Source organism: Ochlerotatus camptorhynchus, unplaced genomic scaffold (assembly GCF_037179485.1).
Source record: "Ochlerotatus camptorhynchus isolate MF236.1 unplaced genomic scaffold, CSIRO-AGI_Acam_v1.1 ptg000639l, whole genome shotgun sequence".
In the NCBI taxonomy this organism is placed as follows: Eukaryota; Metazoa; Arthropoda; class Insecta; order Diptera; family Culicidae; genus Ochlerotatus; species Ochlerotatus camptorhynchus.
The window spans coordinates 54,086-75,022 of NW_027041118.1; the positions used below are offsets into that span (position 1 = coordinate 54,086).

Here is a 20,937-nt window from a genome sequence, read left to right on the forward strand (position 1 = left end):
ATTAAAAGGGGTTAACTAAGTCCGTACATTTTCGGAATAAATTTAATTTTTTTTTAATTTTTCACTGGTTTGTAAATGTTTGCCGAACAGTTCCGTAGTTCAAACTCTCCAGTTTCGTTAGAAAAATTATGTTTACCTAATGTTACCCATACATATAATGCTTAGTTTTATCATAATGATATACTAGTTTTATCATGATGAAAATCTTCTTATACTTTCTGGAAAATTACTATTGATGATTATTAAAGTCAACTAATGACCAGAAGACATGCAAGAAAGTTAATGTAGGTAATATGTCATATAAACTGTATTAATGGGCACACATATAAATAGTTAATTAATTAACATAGGATGTACCGTGAACGTGAGTTATTCTGCGTGAGCTATAATTCCGCGGACTTGTCATTCAAACACTAAATTGGTATACCAAATGTTGTAGCTTTTGGACAGAACACAGAAAATACACAGGACAACAGATAACATGACATGTACTTCCAAATTGATCGAATTTAATCAAATCAATTGTTGAGTGCGCGGAATTACTACACCTGTGGAATAACCCACGTTCCCGGTACGCAGTTTTCCAAATAGAAACTATCATGCTGATGGTAATTATTCATAAATGAAAATCATGCATATGATAATTAGTTTACGTTACGGCTAGGTATGTAAAACGGTATTTATTTTATTTTAAAGTAATAAAATAACATGATTATGCTTGTGATTTTGTAGAAAATGTACATCCATATAAACGAAGCCTGGGTGATTGCTGACTGTAAAATGATACATTTTTTATTTAGTTTGAAATTTATTTTATATCACACACGAAGATTTAAACAAATGGCAACACTGCATGTCTCGTTGCATGCGCGAAAGTGCTTTGTGAGTCAGTCGATCTAAATGACGTACGTTCTCCTTCCTCTTGAGTAGGGGAAAAAAATTGACCAAGTTAAATGAAAATCAGTTTTTCTACAATACTCGTCATTAATCCATCGTCATCAATATTACCTTTTCAATAATATTGTCAGTATGTCAATTTACTGTCAATATATTGATCCGTGTAACGAGCGGTTTAGCGTGTTGTCATTAATGTTGTCAATATTTATGTATTGATAATATTGTAAGGAAAATTGACAATACGATGTTTGTCAATATATTGACATGTGTAATGGGCGCTTAACAATACTGACAATGCAATCAAGATAGCAGTTAATTATAACATTTGATAACGGCACAAAAGCATTTGTAAACAAACTTTCTAAGGCCCTACAGGGATAGAAATCCCCTAATATACAAATACCATAAACTGTATATCAGATGGGTAAACTATCCCACAAATGGTTTGGATGATACCCCGAATACGTCGTTAAGCTCTCTTTTTTGGTTATTTTTATTAGGGTCTCCTTATACCTTTTGGCAAATTTCTATTGCTGATTATTCATAAAATGTATAAGTAACCTAATAAGCAGACGCCTTGCAAAAAATAAATGAAGATCATGTGTCAAATGAAATGTATAAGCGGTCACACATACCTTTTATGCATTCTTATAGGACCTATGTGGTTTGTCTTATGGAATGTATATAAGGTTGATGTTTTGGCAAAAATGTATAAGTGAATCACATGAATAAAGTAATTGATTTTCGTTTCGTGTATACCTGCGAACCAAAGTACGCCCACGCAAACCAATACCACTTTCGGAAAGGTGTTAGTTGCCCCTCCGATGATGTTATTGGTTTGCGTGGGTGTACTTTGGTTCGCATGTAAAGGCCCTTAGAAAGTTTGTTTACAAAAGCTTTTGTGCCGTTATCAAATGTTACGCCTGATAGGCGCTGCTCGATCGGCTCTGGCTTCCACAGTTCATTTGGCTCATTAGCCAGTCCGCTCCAATGTCATTTATATAAGGTCCGGGCCAACAGGCTTATTGGTGTTAGTGAAATGAACAAATGTTTAGTGGTGTTCGTATTTCACTGCAATGTTTATCTTTTTACACGAAACAGCTGTTGGCAGTGACGTAAATCTCACTGTTCGGAGTATGGAATGTTTTGGTAGAGTGACGTCGTCACATGAGTGCTCAGCATTTTTGTTTCTAACACCAGCAAGCTGCCTGTTGGCCCGGACCTTATATAAACGTCATTGAGTCCGCTCCTCTCTCATACTAGACCATCTCTACTATAAACTAACCATTTTTCACCGAAATCTGTACATTTTTTTGACAATATGAGAACAGCTGAGCACTCGGCGGTCGTTTCAGTAATTATATCAGATGTTGAGTACTCGATAGTTAAGGGACAGCGCAAATGTTACCGAAACGATTGCTTTAGCGTGACGACACATCAGTACTTTTTTGAAAAGCTTTCGGCTAAAATATACAAATACTATGAGCTATCAGCTTGTCAGCTCACAAATTTTAATTAACAGAGTTCAGTAAATATGAAATGTTAACTTATAGCTAAAAATACTGAAAAGCATTTTTTTAACTGGAGCTTCCTGAATAGAGGAAAGTTCCCACCAACCTTAGCTATTTCCCGGCAATCTTCCAAACAATTAGACTTTTTTTATGTATAGGGTTAAAGACAACCTTAAACAAGTCAAAGATTTGTTAGAAAATAGCAGAAAAATATCGATCTATATTACTGTAGAAACGTAGATGGGAAATCTTGATCTCATTTGTCATTTGTGACAACTGTCAAACTTTCCGTTTCCGTTCCACTTCCGCATACATTGCGTTTGGGCCTTAAGGGGGAATGCTTTACGTTTGATTTTGACTCTAAACCCGTTCGAATCACACCCAAATTAATCATGTTTTGTTGTTTTTGACATCACCCACATCCAGAGGGCCAGTCACTTTGGACTTGGGACCGTTGTTCTGGTACTGAGTGAGCCAAAAATAATAATGATTTTCTTCGGGACCCAGTGGTCTTAGAGTTACCTCTATGAAGCAACCCTGTTTAAAATGGCCGGCATTTCATAAAATTGTTGAATGTAATATTTTTGTAACTGCAATGATAATTTAAATTCCAAGATGGCAGATTTCTTTCAAAATGTATGATTAAAGATTGCAGTGGATTTTCAAAATGGTGAATTAACGACCCCATTCTTATCGAAATTCTAGTACTACACTATGTTTGTTTTCATTCGCTATGAAAGTTTGACAGATAAAATGAGGGATTCGTGGATTTTCCTATGTTTCGAGGGGTGCATCGATTAGCTTGGAACCGAAGAGAGTACCAGAGCTGAGCCATAAAGATGAGTACGTTTCTTCGGGACCTTCTGGTCTTAGAGATACCTCTATGGTTCTACCAACAATCAATACGAAACTAACGATTTCAAATTGGCTCACTACTTGACTAGCCTATTGGTCCCAAGCAAATCGATTAACGTATCCCATTCCAGTCAAAATTTAAGTACTACACAATGTTTGTTTTGATTAGCTATGAAAATTTGACAGATAGAATGAGGGGTTATTGGATTTTCCTATGTTTCGAGGGGTGAATCGATTAGCTTGGGACCGAAGATAGTACCAGAGCTGAGCCAAAAAGTTGAGCACGTTACTTCGGGACCTGCTAGTCTTAGAGTTACCTCTATGGTTCTACTGCAGGCGAAATCCTCTGGTTGTTGTTGCTCATCTGCACGCCCATTGGCTCTTGCCGAACAGCAAGTTGCTTAGTGTCGACATGTGGGAACCGTTGACCCCAACGAAACCTCCTCTACCGCGAATAAAATTTTAAAGATTGAGCAAGGCCTTACTGGCCTTACAAAAACTGATCGTTAGGCCACCCTTCGCATCGGGGCCTCTTGAGACAAACTAGTTCAGCAGAAGGATGATGACAGAAACGTTGATGATGGGTATGTGCTTGATGTCGGACTCACGGAATGGAATGTAATTCAGGCCTATTTTGCACGGCGTGTGTGGTGAGGTAACAGTGAAGTGATGGTGAAGTGACAATTGTCATCTCGATTGAGGTGACTCTTCATTTGATTTGCACGGAGAGTCACCTCACCCGAGATGAAAATTGTCCCTTCACAAGTGACAGCGTGTCACCTCAGTACACACGCCACGCAGAATAGGCCTGATTGTATTAATCTGTTCCTATTAATCCTATACTATTGCGCTAAGGCAACCGTACATAGGTCCAAATCTGATGGAATATTTGAGGTTAATACGTACTGACATTCCCCAGCAGTACAGGGACTTCAATGGACATCCTTATAAACTTCTGTGGATTTCCCATCGAAGTTCATATAATTGAAACCAATGACTGACACGAATAGCTGAGGAAAAATGCAGGAGAAAACGAGAAAATGCGCGATATCTCATCCCTTTTATTCTTTATTCTGCATAACAGACTTGTAAAAAAATAATTTGTCGTCGTATCGTCGTATTGGACGACTACATCTTCCAGTTATTGGACCAATCGTCACCGGAAGTAACCAATTTCGGCCGTCTTGACTGCTATATCGACAAGACAATTCCTACCGACCATAATGTGGTAGAACCATATAGGTAACTCTAAGACTAGTAGCATAGAGGTAACTCTAAGACCAGAAGGTCCCGAAGAAACTAGCTCAACTTTTTGGCTCAGCTCTGGTCCTATCTTCGGTCCCAAGCTAATGGATTCACCCCTCGAAACATAGGAAAATCCACTAACCCCTCATTTTATCTGTCAAACTTTCATAGCGAATCAAAACAAACATAGTGTAGTACTAGAATTTTGACTAGAATGGGGTACGTTAATCGATTTGCTTGGGACCAATAGGCTAGTCAAGTAGTGAGCCAATTTAAAATCGATAGTTTCGTATTGATTGTTGGAAGAACTCTGTTGGCGTTAGGCCCGAATATACGCTGTTCTGGGCGAAACCACGAGCCGCAGAAAGCATCGCTGCAAATCGGATGAGATTGGTTAGTTTTGACAATATTCGTGGTGTTGAAAATACTTTTGCCTTGGAATTTTTCGAACTCATTGAGAAGCCTAATGGAGTAAACAAAGTAGTCAACCTTAGCAACGATTGGTAAAACGTCAACACTCGACAGTGATGCCGTTTTATATTATATTGTTTGTGTCCTACTTTTCAAAGTGTGTCCTAGCGTACCGAACAGTTTGCCATGTTGTGTTTCGGCACAGTGTGCAGAGTTGCATTTTCGTGCTACAATTTATTGAAAAATGTCAAAGACGCCATTTTGAATAAAATTAGAATGGCCGAATATCAGCAAAGACGTGAATGATTGCCCATAACAAACAATTATGCAAAGTTTCATGCAAATCGCTACATGGATCATATGCTACATGGACTCCATTTACGCGGTCCCTATTGAGCACGTTCTTCGGGGCATTGCTGTATAACAAAAACTTAGCATCTACGGTCACCAATGCACGCAAGAAAATCCACCTGCAGCTCCTGTGAGAACATATGGTAAGTTCCGTGAAAACGGTAATGCTCGCCATCGGAGCCGGTTTCGAAATCCGAATGCGGAGATCTTTAAACCCATAGTTCTCGATGCCGAAGTGGTTGTCAATCGGTGGTCTCAATTCAGAGGATATTGCTAACTCATAATCACCAGTTTGGTGACGCAGTGGTGATAGTAGATGACACAGTCAGGAACGAGCGGCTTAAGGGTTATCGAAGTGTATGCTGGAGCAGATGGGCAAGAGAGATGGACCAAGGTGCATACATCATCGTCCGACGGAATGGCCGATTGTTTCGGAGAATGTTCAAAATTGTGCGTAAGCAATACTATTTTCGACAATCTCTCCGAAGCGTGTGGAATATCGATAAATTTCGTGCTGTCGTTTGCTGTAATCAACACGTCATCCTCGCATCATCGAATCCCGACCCGTCTCCATCTTTTCACTGTGCAGCTCCGTCAAAGCAGAATGGACCAAAAACAATGCGGAGAATGTCAGCTCGTTATCAACGAGCTCGAGCCGCTGCGCTGGGGTTTTTGCGAAACATTCTACAACATCAGCCAGCAGTGTTGCGGTATTAATATCCGCAATCTGAAGGAACCATTATCAGCTGGAAAGATACTCTTCGTTTGCAATTCCTGTCGTGGGGTTCTACAGGGCCGCTCTATCCGCTGTTTCATCGACGATCAGCAGCAACAACAAATGCAACCCCCCTCGCTTGCTTCGTTGCCAGATCAGGTTCGGCAACTGCATGATGCCGTGGCTGAGCTAAGTAAAAAAGTCGACAATTTCTCTGCTAAGCCACAACGCAACCCGTCACTGAGTGCTACACCAGTTTGGCCCAAACCGGGTGCAAAACGCCGTCGTGAAGACCGGCCTGATATTGACGTGCCAACCGTAAATGGAACGAAAACAATTGACTTGAGTGGTCTTTCCGTTCCCTCTATTGCTCCTAGTACACCTCCGGAGAAATTCTGGCTATATCTTTCTCGCCTGAACCCGCTCATCACCGATAACGACGTGCAGAGTATTGTGTCACGCTGCTTGAGCTTAACTGAACCTGTCGATGTGGTGCGTTTGGTTCCCAGAGGAAAAGTCGTATCCAGTATGACATTTGTGTCATTCAAGATCGGTTTGGATCCTTGTTTGAAAGATGCTGCACTCGATCCGGATTCTTGGCCTGCCGGATTACAGTTTCGCGAGTTTATTGATTCGGCAAAAAACTAGCGTGCTACGTTTCTCCAGCTGTTGACACCATCGCCACAACTTCATCGGATCCGGGACACCCTAAAACAGGCACTAAGGAAGCTCCCGAGCCCCCCGACCTAGTCGCGCTTGCTGCTGACATCCGCCATCGTCATCGTCCCGGTCCTGTGGTCGATGGTGGTATCGGGGGCTTCCGGCCTGCAACTCCAGGCGAGTATAATTGCGATTTCGAACTTTCGGTACCTGATTTCCCTTCAACTTCCAGTTCGCGTAGTGGCATCTTGAGTGGTCTCCGGATTTACTACCAAAATGTGCGTGGGCTGCGGACTATCGACCCGTTTTTCCTGGCTGTCTTGGAGGCTGAGTACGATTTGATTGTTCTGACAGAAACGTGGCTGGATGACCGGATTTACTCACCGCAGCTATTTGGATCGCATTATTCCGTCTTCAGAACCGACCGCTCTCCCCTAAACAGTCAAAAATTGCGTGGTGGTGGGGTTCTGATCGCCGTCACAACGAAACTGACCAGCTATGTAAGTACCTCGCCCATTTCAAGTCTGCTAGAGCAAATCTGGATTGTTGTGGATCTGCCAAGAACCAAGCTCAGTGTAGGCGCAGTCTACCTACCCCCCGACCGAAAAAACGACTGCACGATCATCCATGAGCACGTTAATTCGTTGGGCTCGATTTCGTCTCAATTGTGCCCCAATTCTCCCGCTCTCCTATTTGGCGACTACAACCAAGCTGCTTTACAGTGGTGTTTCTCTGACAGTGGCACACCATTCATTGATCCTCTGCTATCGCATATGCCGGTTGCTTGTTGTGAACTTCTGGACGGATTTAACATTCATGGGTTCACTCAGGCGAACATTTTTCCCAACCGTAATGGACGTTTGTTAGATCTTGTTCTGGCAAATGACTCAGCATTACCAGACACTTCTGTTTCTCTACCGGTCGAGCCACTGATCGATCTAGATGCCGACCATCCCGCTCTCGTCGTGTCACTAAGTTTATCCACTCCAATTGAATATATACCGTTTTCCGAGTGCTGCTTTCTGGACTTTCGCCGGGCCGATTACACTGCATTGAACAATGCGCTTGCGGAAATAGATTGGCACTGTATCGAAACGGCCGCTAGTGTCAATGATGCTGTGGATTGTTTCAGCTCTGCGCTGGAAGAAGTTATTTTCCGCACTGTCCCAGCAAGACGTCCCCCGCAGAAGCCTCCATGGTCGAACCCACGCCTACGTAAACTAAAACGTCAGCGCTCCGCCGCACTCCGAAGGTACTGCAGCTCTCGCTTACCGTTCTACAAGCAACAGTTTAAATTCGCAAGTCGTCGCTATCGAAACTACAGCCACTTCCTCTATAATCGGCACGTGAGACGCACGGAAGCGAACCTTCGGTCGAACCCGAAAGGTTTTTGGTCGTTTGTAAATTCAAAACGGAAAGAATCCGGGCTGCCTTGTTCCATGTTCCTCGGAGATGATACGGCCTGCAGCGAAAGTGAAAAATGCAGCTTGTTTGCTCGTCAATTCAAACAAGTCTTCCACGATTTTTCCGCTTCACCGACACAGGTGTTGGTCGCAACCTCCGGGATGCCACGTGAGGTTTTTAGTTTTGACATACCTCACATCACTGAAGACATGGTGATAGCCGCAACACGCAAAATGAAGAACTCATTCGCCGCTGGTCCTGACGGAATTCCCTCGTCAGTTTTAAAACGATGTGCAGTCAACCTCTGCCTTCCACTTGCGCGACTTTTTAATTTCTCGGCACAGCAAAGTGAATTCCCCTCCCGCTGGAAGCTTTCCTATCTGTTTCCAATTCACAAAAAAGGAGACAAACGGAATGTCGCTAATTATCGTGGGATTTCCTCCATGTGCGCCTGCTCTAAACTTTTCGAGATTATTGTAAATGATGCTCTGTTTATGTGCTGTAAAAATTATATCGATACGGACCAACATGGTTTTTACCCCAAGCGATCGGTTTCCACGAACCTGGTGCAGTTTACCTCTGACTGTCTGCGAAGCTTGGATGCTGGATGGCAAGTTGATGCTGCATACATGGACTTAAAAGCCGCTTTTGACAGGGTGGATCATGAAATCCTGCTTGCTAAGTTGGAGATACTAGGTGTCTCGTGTACGGCTGTGAAATGGTTCAGATCGTACTTAGTGAATCGCTCTGTACGAGTCAAGATTGGCGCGACAGATTCAAATGTTTTCTCCAACAACTCGGGAGTCCCGCAAGGCAGCAACCTGGGACCTCTGCTGTTTTCGATCTTTTTAAACGACATCGCTCTGTTGTTACCATCTGGATGTCGTCTTTTCTACGCAGATGACGCCAAAATCTACAAAATTATCAAAAGCCTCTCGGACTGTTGGGATCTCCAGCATATGCTATGTATTTTCGCTGACTGGTGCACGAGAAATTTGATGGGCCTGAGCATCGAAAAATGCAACGTCATCTCCTATCACCGTAAAAACGAACCAATTATATTTGACTATGTGCTCTTTGGATGTTGCATTGCCCGTGTAGAACAAATAAAGGATCTCGGTGTTACTCTGGACTGCGGACTCACCTTCAAAATCCATTATAACGACATCATTTCCCGAGCCAATCGCCAACTGGGTTTTATTTTCAAAATTGCCGATGAGTTCCGGGACCCGTTATGCCTCAGATCACTTTACTGCTCACTTGTGCGGTCTATATTAGAATCAAGTGCAGTTGTATGGTGCCCTTTCCAAGCCACTTGGATCGTTAGAATCGAATCTGTTCAACGAAAGTTTGTGAGATATGCTCTTAGTTTCTTGAACTGGCGTGACTCATCGAACCTGCCACCGTACGAGGAGCGTTGCCGTCTTCTGGGCATCGAACCGCTAGTGGTGCGACGGACGGTCGCTCAAGCTATGTTTGCTGGAAAGCTTCTCATGGGTGACATCGACTGTCCAACGTTGCTGGCCCAGCTAAATATGTATGCTCCTGAGAGACCTCTTCGTCAACGCGAATTTCTGTTTTTGGAGCCACGAGGCAGAAATTATACGCAGAATGAGCCAATTCGTGCAATCAGCCGACAATTTAACTACTCTTATTGCGAATTTGACTTTAACGTATCAGCAAATGTGTTTCGTCACCGGTTACTTGACCGTTTTCGTTTCGTTGACCATAACTATTTAGATTAAGTTTTATTCATTAAGACATTAATTGTCAGTTGAATTATTAAATAAACAAATAAACAAATATCAATGATGATGATGATAAGATCTCACCTATCTAAATTATGTTTTCGAAAAAAGGCAAGGGTTTTTCATTGACATTTTTTATTTAATAAATCTTATGGAACTTTATCACAAATGCACCACCAAATCACTATCCTGGGAATTAATAATTAATAATTGATTAAATGTTCATTCACAGGTTTAAAAACCATCATCAACGCGCTGCTGCATTCCTTTAAACAACTAGCAGAGGTCATGACGCTGACGATATTCTGCTTGATGGTGTTTGCCCTGTTTGCCCTACAGGTAACGGAGATTCATAATTCTCATTTAAAAAAATGGAAACAAATTCCATCAACTCCAAAAAATGGTTGAACAAAACAAATTTCCTCTATTTCCATTTTTTTCCCCAGGTCTACATGGGCGAGCTACGTAACAAATGTGTCAAAAACCCCCCGGAAGGGTGGAATGTCACCCACGAGGAATGGCGAATGTACGTATATGACACGTGGTTTCGAGATCAATTTCGATACACCGCACCGTTCCAATATCGGACATTCTATAGATAAATTCAATTCAAATTGCAAACATTTTATTCCCGTTTTTTTCGATCTCTCTCTCTCTCTCTCTCTCTTTGGTGCTCCAGGTGGGTAAACGATACCGAAAACTGGTTCATCGACGACGAAGGAATGCCTTTGCTGTGCGGAAACCTGACCGGAGCGCGCCACTGTCCACCCGGTACGTAGGCATGTTCGTGAATTAAAATTTGAACGATCAGAAGAAAAAAAAATCATTGAAATTCAATTAAAAATCTCGATAAACATCGGACCGTGTTCGGAAAAAAAGGTGGGGGAAAACGGATGCGTAAATTGAAAAACAACGGAATTGATACTACAGGTGGAAGCTGAAGAGGGTGGCGACTCTGAAATTGAAAGCGACAACCATAAACAACTGTTTCAATTAACGAATCAATCGTTGATGGTGATGATGATGATGATTCTGTCGATGAACCTACTGGCGGTGTTTTCGAATTGCATGACCTGTGCACATTTAAATTGTCAATTTGCGTCACCCATCGGTCAATCAAATCATGAAGAGGTTATGTTGAGCAGTAACGGTGATTTGTGGTAAGGGCGAAACTCATTGATTACCCGTAACCCAAGCCACAGACAAACGGGAATGCAAACAAGAGCAATTTGAACGTAAACATTCACCCACAGACCGTACCGGTTGTTCGTCCTCGTCTATCTCTCAAACCATTGATGCAATAGTCAAACTCAGTAGGTAAATGTAAACTCACCCTCTCCATGCAGCCAGATGCAGCTGCACTGTCTACTAACAGAAACATCTCTTCTAACGACGATACGAGCTTCTGAAATTGTAAAGAGGAAGCTTTGAATGGAAACTCTCACATTTAGCTTCCAGGCCGATGCACATCTAAAGGGGCGGGGTAGGGGGTTGTGATACCGTCAGGCAGGTTAGAAAGGTGATGTTGCAATTTTACAGAATCCCACCCTCCTGCCCAAACAAGTGCTCGACTCTTTTGAAACTTCGAAGAACGGTGAACCTACATGTTTCCTATTTATTTGTCACTTTGCTCCCAACCAACAGCGAAGCAAATTCAAACAGAACGCTGTTTGTATCCGCTCTGCCCTCCAACAACGCAACAACAACAAAGTGGGAGATTGCATTCAGCGTTGGGTTAGATATGGTTAGGTACCGTTTTGGAACGTTGGAACTATCTGCTCTGGAATAATTCCTCATACTGAGAACCATGAGCCGAGAAGCTCTGCATCATGAACCGAATTCAAATGACTTTGAACCGTTGGCGAATTGCGGTATGTAGTATCTGATGTCGAGTTTTGTCATTTTTTGTTTGTTTTGAAAAATCATTGTTAAATTTTGATGAAACTGAGCAAATCCTGACCAAATATAAACTGAGCAAATCCTGACCAAATTGCAACGAATTTTAGACTCGACTTTCTTAGATTTCCATAGAACTTTGCATAACTAATCATTCTAATCATGTTTGCAAATGCTTGTTACTGACGGGCCAGAAGGCGGCACCGGTGGTGTAGTGGTAAGCGTGACTGCTTTCTCACCGCAATGGGTCTGGGTTCAATCCCAGCCGATGTCGGTGGGATTTTTCTGAGGCATAAAAATCTCTGGTCACGTCTTCCTTCGGAAGGGAAGTAAAGCCGTTGGTCCCGGCCCATGTGTGTTGAATGGGTGCGATATCCTACGCAGGTGTGACTGCCTTCCTGCACATTCGATTGCCGTCAATGGATGGCAATCGATGTCCGTCGGTGATTGGACCTAGATTGCGGAACAGAGACCGACGTTAAATAAAAAAAAGAAGAAGAAGAAGAAGAAGTAATTTCCATTTAATTCTGTATTCGCCAGATTAGTATGTGGGATGGCTTTCCTAAGAAACAATGAAAGGTGATGTGTTGCGTTGCCTCCTTATTTCAAGCTGACATCTACTAAATTGACCTGAAAACGAACTGGCACCACTGATAAGTTGAAAATGTGCCGACTTGCTTGACGGTTCAGTGACGCCACCATGACAAATGCGAGCACATTCCGAACTTAAAACCTTATTTGCGAAGAATCATCATTTTGTCGTAAGAGCTGCATTTTGTTTACTTTCTAATAATGCCGGTCAAAAATTTGAATCGCCAAAACCAAATTTGAGCTGGAATGATCTCATTGTAGAAACCCAGAGACTAGTTCGGTCCTGGGTTTGATTTAAATGCTGGTGAATAGTAAATAATTGTCCCGTACTTTCTCGTATGCCTTTTTTCTACATTACTTTTGGTATATTATTTCCGACCATGCGTCTCCATAAGATGCTGTAGATAGAACAATGGCGCAGTCCGAGCCATTACGCGCTTGTGCTTTGAATTCAATTCATGATACAATTGCTCAGAACAGAACATTAAATTATTTTCTAATGGATAAAATTGCCAAAGACTTCCGGTCAACAGATTCACTCAACGTAGCGACATTCAATCACAATTATCTTTAATCTATTCGTGTGCCGTATATCTAGCATCTATATGTATTCCGCTTCGTTCCCAAATTTGTAACCTCCAGCATATGACAGTACCGTTTATGCCGCATCTATCAGCTTCCGCAACGTTATTGTCGTTTGTATAATTCAGTGGACAAATTTCCCTCCCTTGATGCCTACGTCGTCTGCATAGTGAGATGGATGCTTCGCATATCGTTGTCGTCCCTGGCTAGGATCAATACTCGCTACTGTCACTTCTGGCAGCAATACATGTGTGGGGAGGGTACTTGTCGTGCAGGGTATGTTTTCCTTCGGGACAGTAAAACACACTTTATCCCGGACAATCGAAAGCTATGTAATATGCAAAATGACAGCGACCATAAAGCACGATTAGCCAGCATATTGGTTTTCGTCTCGCTCCCGTCGTTGCCGCAGAGCCGCATCATCGTTCCCCAGAGAGCGTGGATCCAATCCGGCCTTGAAGGTTTGATCTGCTTCCACTGTCGCCACCACTACGTCATGGCAATCAATGCTAATCATTATAATCCATCGGTGCCCACGTCAATTGCATTCCACTAAAGTTTGATGTGCATTTTCTATTTTCAGAGTACACGTGTCTTTGCGTCGGCGAGAACCCGAACCACGGTTACACCAATTTTGACAACTTCATGTGGTCAATGTTAACAACCTTCCAGCTAATTACGTTAGATTATTGGGAAAATGTATATAATATGGTGAGTATTTGTTTTTTTTTTCCCCAAGCAGTTGTATCATATGGTTCCAGGGAGCATTCACGATTGCAGTTTATGAATATTCATGAACCTAACCTGAGTAATAACCAAGTCATACAAACAGTTCATATTCACCTACCTAATCCAGTACATATTGTGCTTCTAGTTAGCACCCTCTGGCTATCCTTTTCAACACTTTGTTAAAACGTGCTCTTGGAATCCGATAAATCCAGAATTTCAAATCCTAGGACCATTCATGTTAGAGAAATTGGAAATTTTGCCACACGTTTCCCAACAACGCACAGTGGTGCCAGATGTATCAAAACACTCATTTTATTATTTTTTCTGAAATGGTTGGTTGATGTCTGGAGGATTATTTCTTGGTATGTAAAACTGCATCTTACGGTATAGGCAGTTTAGCGATTAATCTCCTTAAAAGTGCGATGGGAATTTTATTGTTTTGTGAAAGAAGAGCTAGAAGTTTGATGTGTTCAGCAAAGTGGTAGCAGGCATTACTATAAACCATATTGCTGAAGCTCATAACCAGAGTTGCGACCTATCACTATCACGATCATCAAATTGCTGATGGTAGTAACGCTTGGTACATTTCTATCAATGTGCTTGTCGAAGCACTCTCTATGAACATGCATCAAGTTGACGAAAGAAGTAAAAAGCAACTGGTGAATGTCATCTTCGGTGGTGATCCATCACCGATCTGGTCATTCACGACAATCACGACAATCATATGTGCTCGTTTTGAAGCAATAGCTGCTTTGCTTGCTGATGTGAGTTTGTTGGTGAGTGAGCCCAACAGCTTACGTGAATTTGCTGCTGCTTTATTTTCCGAGATGTTTATTGAAAATTTAGTGCAATAAGTCCTTTAGCTGGAGCATTTTGGACACTTGAAAACGTTTGCAATAATTTTGCGTGTGTTTGGTTATTTAAAAAATAGAATCGAAAGAGTTTTTAAGATTACCGCGAGTGAACAAACCGGGTTTTTTCGGCAAACATACTTTTGAACATAAAAAGCAATAAATAATCCATAAAATATTGGAAAACGTTCCATAAAAAACATCCAAATGATCCATAAAACTTCGGAGAAAATCCTTAAAAAAGTGTGAATGAACCATAAAAAATATCAATATGATCCATATTTAATGTAAAATTTAGCAACACAATTGTAAAAATGTACCGCTAAATTTCTAAGCAATGAGCTTTGAAATTGTACGAATTACCCATAAACATATTGCAATTGATCCATAATACATTCAGCAGTGAACCTTAAACTAAAGTGATCCATAGAAAATCATGTTTGCGCACTTAAAAATATAGCCATGTTCGGATTAATGAAAGCAACTTCCTCAGAGCAGTCTCGTTTTGGACAGCTTGAAGCTGAAATAGGTTTTATTAAACCAATTTAAAATCTAAACCAATCTTAATGCTTATAATAAAACCTATTTCAGCTTCAAGCTGTCCAAAACGAGACTGCTCTGAGGAAGTTGCTTTCATTAATCCGAACATTCTTGAAGAACAACATCGGATATAACCTCAAAATGTCAGAGGGATCAACACCACCGTTGAGTGAAGAACAGAACAGCGATAAAAGTAGATGATATGGTCCAGTGTGATGTCTGCGATTTCTGGACCCATTATAGTTGTGCTGGTAAGACAACAGCTGTAAAGGAGGTTCCGTAGACGTGCTCTAAGTGCACAAATATGCTGAAGTTGGCAAAAGGAACCAAGAAGTCAGTCCCAAAGAAACCACCTAGCAGAAATAATAGAGCGAGGAGTGATGCCACAACCGAATCTGGAAAAGGAAGTACCAATGAGGTCAGCCTGGAAAAATCCCTAGAGCAGTTGCTGCAGGAGAAAAGCGCAAATAAGAAAGCGCTGGAGAAAGAGAAGATCCTCCATGAAAAGCGATAGGAGGCTGAGCGGGAGATTTTCAAACCGAGAGTTATCTTCCGTCACTCTTTCAACAAAGATTTGGCTAGATTTAGCATTTAGGGATTCAATTATTATTTTAGTTAAGCACGCAAACGATGTAGAATGAGCTACTTACTAGTTACTTGGGGTAAATCATGTATATAGCGTTTAGGAACAAATTGTAGGTTACCAGATTTTAGGATCAAATTGTAGTATCTAGATTAAGCAAATAAAGGGTTATTAAATTCAATATTTGCACGAATTCCACCTCCAACTAACCTACTTCAGTAGCTACATAGAGGTAACTTTAAGACCAGAAGGTCCCGAAGAAATGTGCTCAACTTTTTGGCTAAGCTCTGGTACTATCTTCGGTCCCAAGCTAATCGATGCACCCCTATAAAACACGAACCCCTCATTTTACCTGTCAAACTTTCATAGCGAATCAAAACAAACATTGTGTAGTACTAGAATTTTGACTAGCATGGGGTACGTTAATCGATTTGCTTGGGACCAATAGGCAAGTCAAGTAGTGAGCCAATTTAAATCGTTAGTTTCGTATTGATTGTTGGTAGCTAGTTCACTACAAATAACTATAATTTAATTAAACGATAGGTATATTAACAAATTTAGGCAATTAAAATAATTTAGCTGTTAAACGTTTTTTAGATGGTTTGGAATTGTATCTTCTTTTGCTCTTTTTTTCTCGTTCATATTTACTCCGACCTATCTAAGGTTTGGTTCAACGGAACTGTGAGTTCACAGTTCCGTTGAACCAAACCTGACGTCTGTCATTTCTGACAGCGACCGTTACCGTAGCTCTCTGAATCTCCCACAGGGTTGTCACTGGGTTTGGCGGTACAGGGTTATCCCAATATTCCGAACAGCGATGATCCATAAATTAGACGTATATTATTCACGTTTTGGACACTGTATTATTAATTTTGGTCCATAAACCATGAAAAATTGCTCCATTAATGCATTTCTCGTATCTACTTGCATCGCGCCTCATCTTTTTACAGGAAATCTTCAGAATCGTCATCAATCTTCTTTTTATCTACTCAGCGTGCGCGCAGCTAGCCGAAACAAAACACAATTTTTCCTGCATCGTAGCTAGAGTCGCTCCCCTCGGTCTATAAACATATGTTTTTTAATTTGATCAAAACTTGGAAAATTGCTACATTACTGCGTAGCTACTCAGGTTTACTATTCTGCCCGTGTTTTTTTTTTGTCAGAAGAGCAGAACGACGGGCGAGCGTCTAGAATAAGCTTCTTAGTTTCTAAATGAAGCTTCCATAGGAAGCTTCTTAAGAATATTATTGTAGAATCTTCTTTTGGAAGCTAATTCTAGACGCTTGCCCGTCGCTTCGCACATCTACCTTAAATACACGGGCAGGACAGTAAATATAAGTAGATAAGCAGTGGAGCAATTTTTCAAGGATCAAAATTTAAAAAAATAGTGTCCTAAACATGAATAATATACGTCTAATTTATGGATCATGCCTATATTTTTAAGTGTGCAAACTTGATTTTTTATAGATCACTTTCTTTAGTTTAAGGTTCATTGCTGAATGTTTTATGGATCAATTTCAATATGTTCATGGGTAATTCGTACAATTCCAATGCTCATTATTTAGAAATTTAGTGGTACATTTTTACAATTGTGTTGCAAAATTTCACATAAAATATTGATAATATTGATATTTTTTATGGATCATCCTCACTTTTTTAGGGATTTTCTCCGATGTTTTATGGATCATTTAGATGTTTTTAATGAAACGGTTTTCAATATTTTATGGATCGTTTTATCAATTCTAAAGGTGCAAACTTAGGGCTGCCGGTTTTTTCTTCCTTCGCCGCCGCCGTGAAACGTTGCGAAAAAGCAGATCTCCGCTGAATTTTCTAATGTACGCTGCTGAATCGTATCTATCGGAACCACTGACAACGAAGGATTCGAGCGAGGAGACAATTCGACAGTGAGCATGCATAATGGCGTAAACGCGATGATCGATTCTCTCCGTCGATTTTCTCTTTTGTTAATAACTCGCTAGATTTAACGTTTCTCGGTGCATTTGCTGTTGCTTTTGATAGTCAATACAACCTGTTACAACTCTACATTGAACAAATGCTAGAACATTGTTTCGCTTAGCTGTAGCAATGCAAAGAGAAAATCGATGAAGAGAATCGATCATCGCATATACGCCCTTATGCATGCTCACCGTCGAATTGATTTGCTTGCTTGCGGTTCCAGCTCGATGCAAGGCTGGCGGATCAGCCAGGAGTAGTAGTTTCTAGTGAAAGAAATGATCTCCATCACATCACTAAACACAACCACGAGCAATGACGAGGAACTGCATCCTAAACCCCATGATAAACAAGGAGCGGATGCATCCAATGAAACTTTTAAGCGCAAAAGAATCATTACGAACATATGAAAAATTCAGTAAGATCCTTCCATTGCATTATTTTATGATTCTTCAATATTGTACAAATATTTACACATTACACACAAAACCACATAGTAACTCGGAGCGTTTGGTACGGTATGTCCACGCATCCTTCCACCCCTGTAGATTCAAGAAATGTTCCCATTCATTTCCAAGAATCATCTTTGCGGCAAATATAGCGTAATAGGCCTGGCCGTATTGATGTTTATATCATATCTCAGATATGCTGTAAACATCAATTAGATAAGAAAAATGATTAGACCTCATCTAACCTAATCATTTTCCAGGATGCTTTCTCGTACTGGCTGCGTTTGTATTTGATTAGATTAGATTAGATTAGAGTGAGCCCAACAGCTTCCGTTCTGAGAAGAATTTCAAAAGAGCTCATAGAGCTCTAAAAATTTCGAAAAGAACCTCAAGGAATTCTGAGGATGGACTTTTTCGCAACTGTACAAAGTTTAAAGACCGCTTTTGGATTCCCTAATTGAAAAATGGCTATTAGTTTGCCATTGAACCTTGGTATATTGTTGCCTTACTAAAAATTCGCCTAAAGGTACGTTTAGACTATCTGATTTGTTGGTCTGATTCGAGCGGACTGCTCGATAATTTTGTCGGATGCAATGTTCGGATGCGTTCACACTTTTTCGACAGGATGATTAGATTTGACGTTTGATTTGTCGAACGAAATAGGTTTGCGTTTAGTTTTCATTCGACTCATCCACAAGTTAGGTGTAAATATTGTTTTTTTTTTTCTAAAATTTCAGGGATTTGGACCCGCTAAAGAACACTTGATTTGTGATTTAATGGCATCCAGCAGCAACCTTAATAAAATGTGTATGGTTATTTTGCTGAACGAAGTGACCAGGGTATCATCCAAACCATTTGTGGAATGTTTCAATCATTTGGGTTATCGTTCGGGTATGGATTTTTTTTATTAGTGAAGGTAAACCGATTTCACTATTCAATAATGTTCTGTGTATGGTTCGACTGATTATTATTTTCCAGTATGATTATCCGAAGGATGCCGTAATGGCTTGGATCATGGCATGGTCAACAAAACAGTGTTTATATAATACGAAGCATGTATTGTATAAGAATAAGCATGCCAGACAGCAGGTCTGAGAGCCTACATAGGATTTTTTTAGAGCTTCATAGAGGTTCGCAGATCTACTGAGAAATTTGTTGAGCTTCAGGGTAGCTCGTAGATCTTGAGAACAAAACTACAAACAAATTAAAAGAAATTTGCAGAAATTCATAAAAAAAATCACAAGATCTAGATCTTCAGATAAATGTTCAAAGAAATTTTCAAAGCTTCCAGCAAGCAAAAATAATTTCAGATAAATTTGTAAAACTATAAGCGAAATGTTGCAAATCTTCAGTGAAATACGTATAACTTCAGACAAGTCCAAGAATCTACAGTGAAATATAAAGTATTTCACAGAAGTTTGGAGATCTACCGAAACATTATTCAACATCAGAAAAGTCCGTAGATCTTCAGAACAAAGCTACAGAACTTTGAAAAACATTAAAGGACGTCTAAAAAAATCACAAGAATGGTCATAGATTTTCAAATAAATCTGAAGACCTCCAAGAAAGTGTGCAGATTTTCTGATACATTTTCAGAGTCTCAGAAATGTTTATGGATCTTCAGTAAAATTTGCAGAACTTCAAGGAAGTTTGGCGATTTAAAAAAAAAAGGTTTACACGATTTCAGGAAAATTTGTAGATCTTGAAAGAGACACTTAAAACTTCAAGGAAGCTCAAATATTTTCAGATAAATTTTGACAACTTTAGGTAATTTAGAAGATCTTCAGGGAAATTTTCAGATCTTTTCGAGAGCCTGCAGAGGAATTTACAAAACATCAGAGAAGTTTGCAGATCTACTGAGAAATTTATTGAGCCTCAAGGTATTTTTTTGAAGATCTTGTGAGCTTAAGACAACTTTACAGAACTTTAAAGATATTTCCAGGAATTTGACAGAAAGTTACACAGTTTCAGACAAACGTGAGATCTTCAGAAAAATTCGTTAAATGTCAGAAAAGCACCTCAATTTCAAAAACAAATCGCAGCGAAGTACAAAAGTACAAGATTATGCAGAACTCCATGGAAGTCGGAAACAGATAGAACTTAAGAACTTCAGAGAAGTCCGCAGACCTTAAGAGAAGTCTGTAGACCTTAAGAGAAGTCTGTAAAAATTCTGATAAATCTGCAGAACTTTATGGAAATCCAACAATCCACAAAGAAATTTACAGAACTTTAGAAAAGTTCGAAGATCTTTATTGAACTTCCGGGCAATTCGTAGATCTTTAAAGTAGAAATACAGAACTTCAGAAAACTTAACAGAATTTGAAATAAATTTTAGGAACTTCAGAAAAGTTCAGTGGGTAGATCATAAATCTACTCAAAAATTAGCAGATGTTTAAATAAATTTTCAGCATTTTTACTGCGGTTCTTGAATTCCGAGAGACATTTACAGAACTTCAGGTAAGTTCGCTGATCTTTAGAGATATTTGCACAGCTTCAGAAAAAATAGTAAAACTTCAGAAAACTTCCTAAAACTTCCGGAAAGCTCAAAACTTTCTAGATAATCTTTTAATTCTATAGGAAATTGTGTAGATGCTCAGAGATATTTGCAGATATTCATTGAATCATGAAAGTATACAGAGAAAATTGCAAAAGTTGCGAAAAGTTCGTAGATTAAAGGGTGATACGGTCAAAATTTGGTCAAGGGAAAACGTGTGTAAATCGGTGAAATCGTTTATTTAAAAAATCAAATTAAATTTCTTTTTCAAGTTCAATTAGTATAAAATTCAGGAAAAATATTCAGTTAGGCTTCCGCTTTTCCAAATCTGAATTTCCGGGCCTTACGCTTGACCCCTGCCATCAGATTTTGTACAGCCACCTTGTCCACCTTCTTCGCCGCAGAAAGCCAGTTTGCCTTGAACTGCTGCTCGCCCTTAGCAGTTTTTTTGGTCTTCTTTAGGTTCCGCTTG

At 40.2% G+C, this 20,937-nt stretch overlaps 2 protein-coding genes across 4 annotated transcripts in view; one reads left to right on the plus strand and one right to left on the minus strand.

Annotated features, from left to right (window-relative positions):
• Window positions 1-20,937, minus strand: part of Atac3 (Ada2a-containing complex component 3) — a 215,746-nt gene that overhangs the window by 23,369 nt on the left and 171,440 nt on the right. The gene's annotated exons all lie outside the window — the stretch shown is intronic.
• The window catches only part of NaCP60E (Na channel protein 60E), an 87,520-nt gene that overhangs the window by 3,478 nt on the left and 63,105 nt on the right, over window positions 1-20,937 (plus strand). For all 3 annotated transcript variants that reach the window (XM_065237664.1, XM_065237665.1, XM_065237663.1), the window contains exons 3-6: window positions 10,030-10,136; window positions 10,244-10,323; window positions 10,477-10,568; window positions 13,450-13,577. In XM_065237664.1, the coding sequence (XP_065093736.1) occupies window positions 10,030-10,136; window positions 10,244-10,323; window positions 10,477-10,568; window positions 13,450-13,577 (407 nt within the window). The remainder of the gene's footprint in view (window positions 1-10,029; window positions 10,137-10,243; window positions 10,324-10,476; window positions 10,569-13,449; window positions 13,578-20,937) is intronic.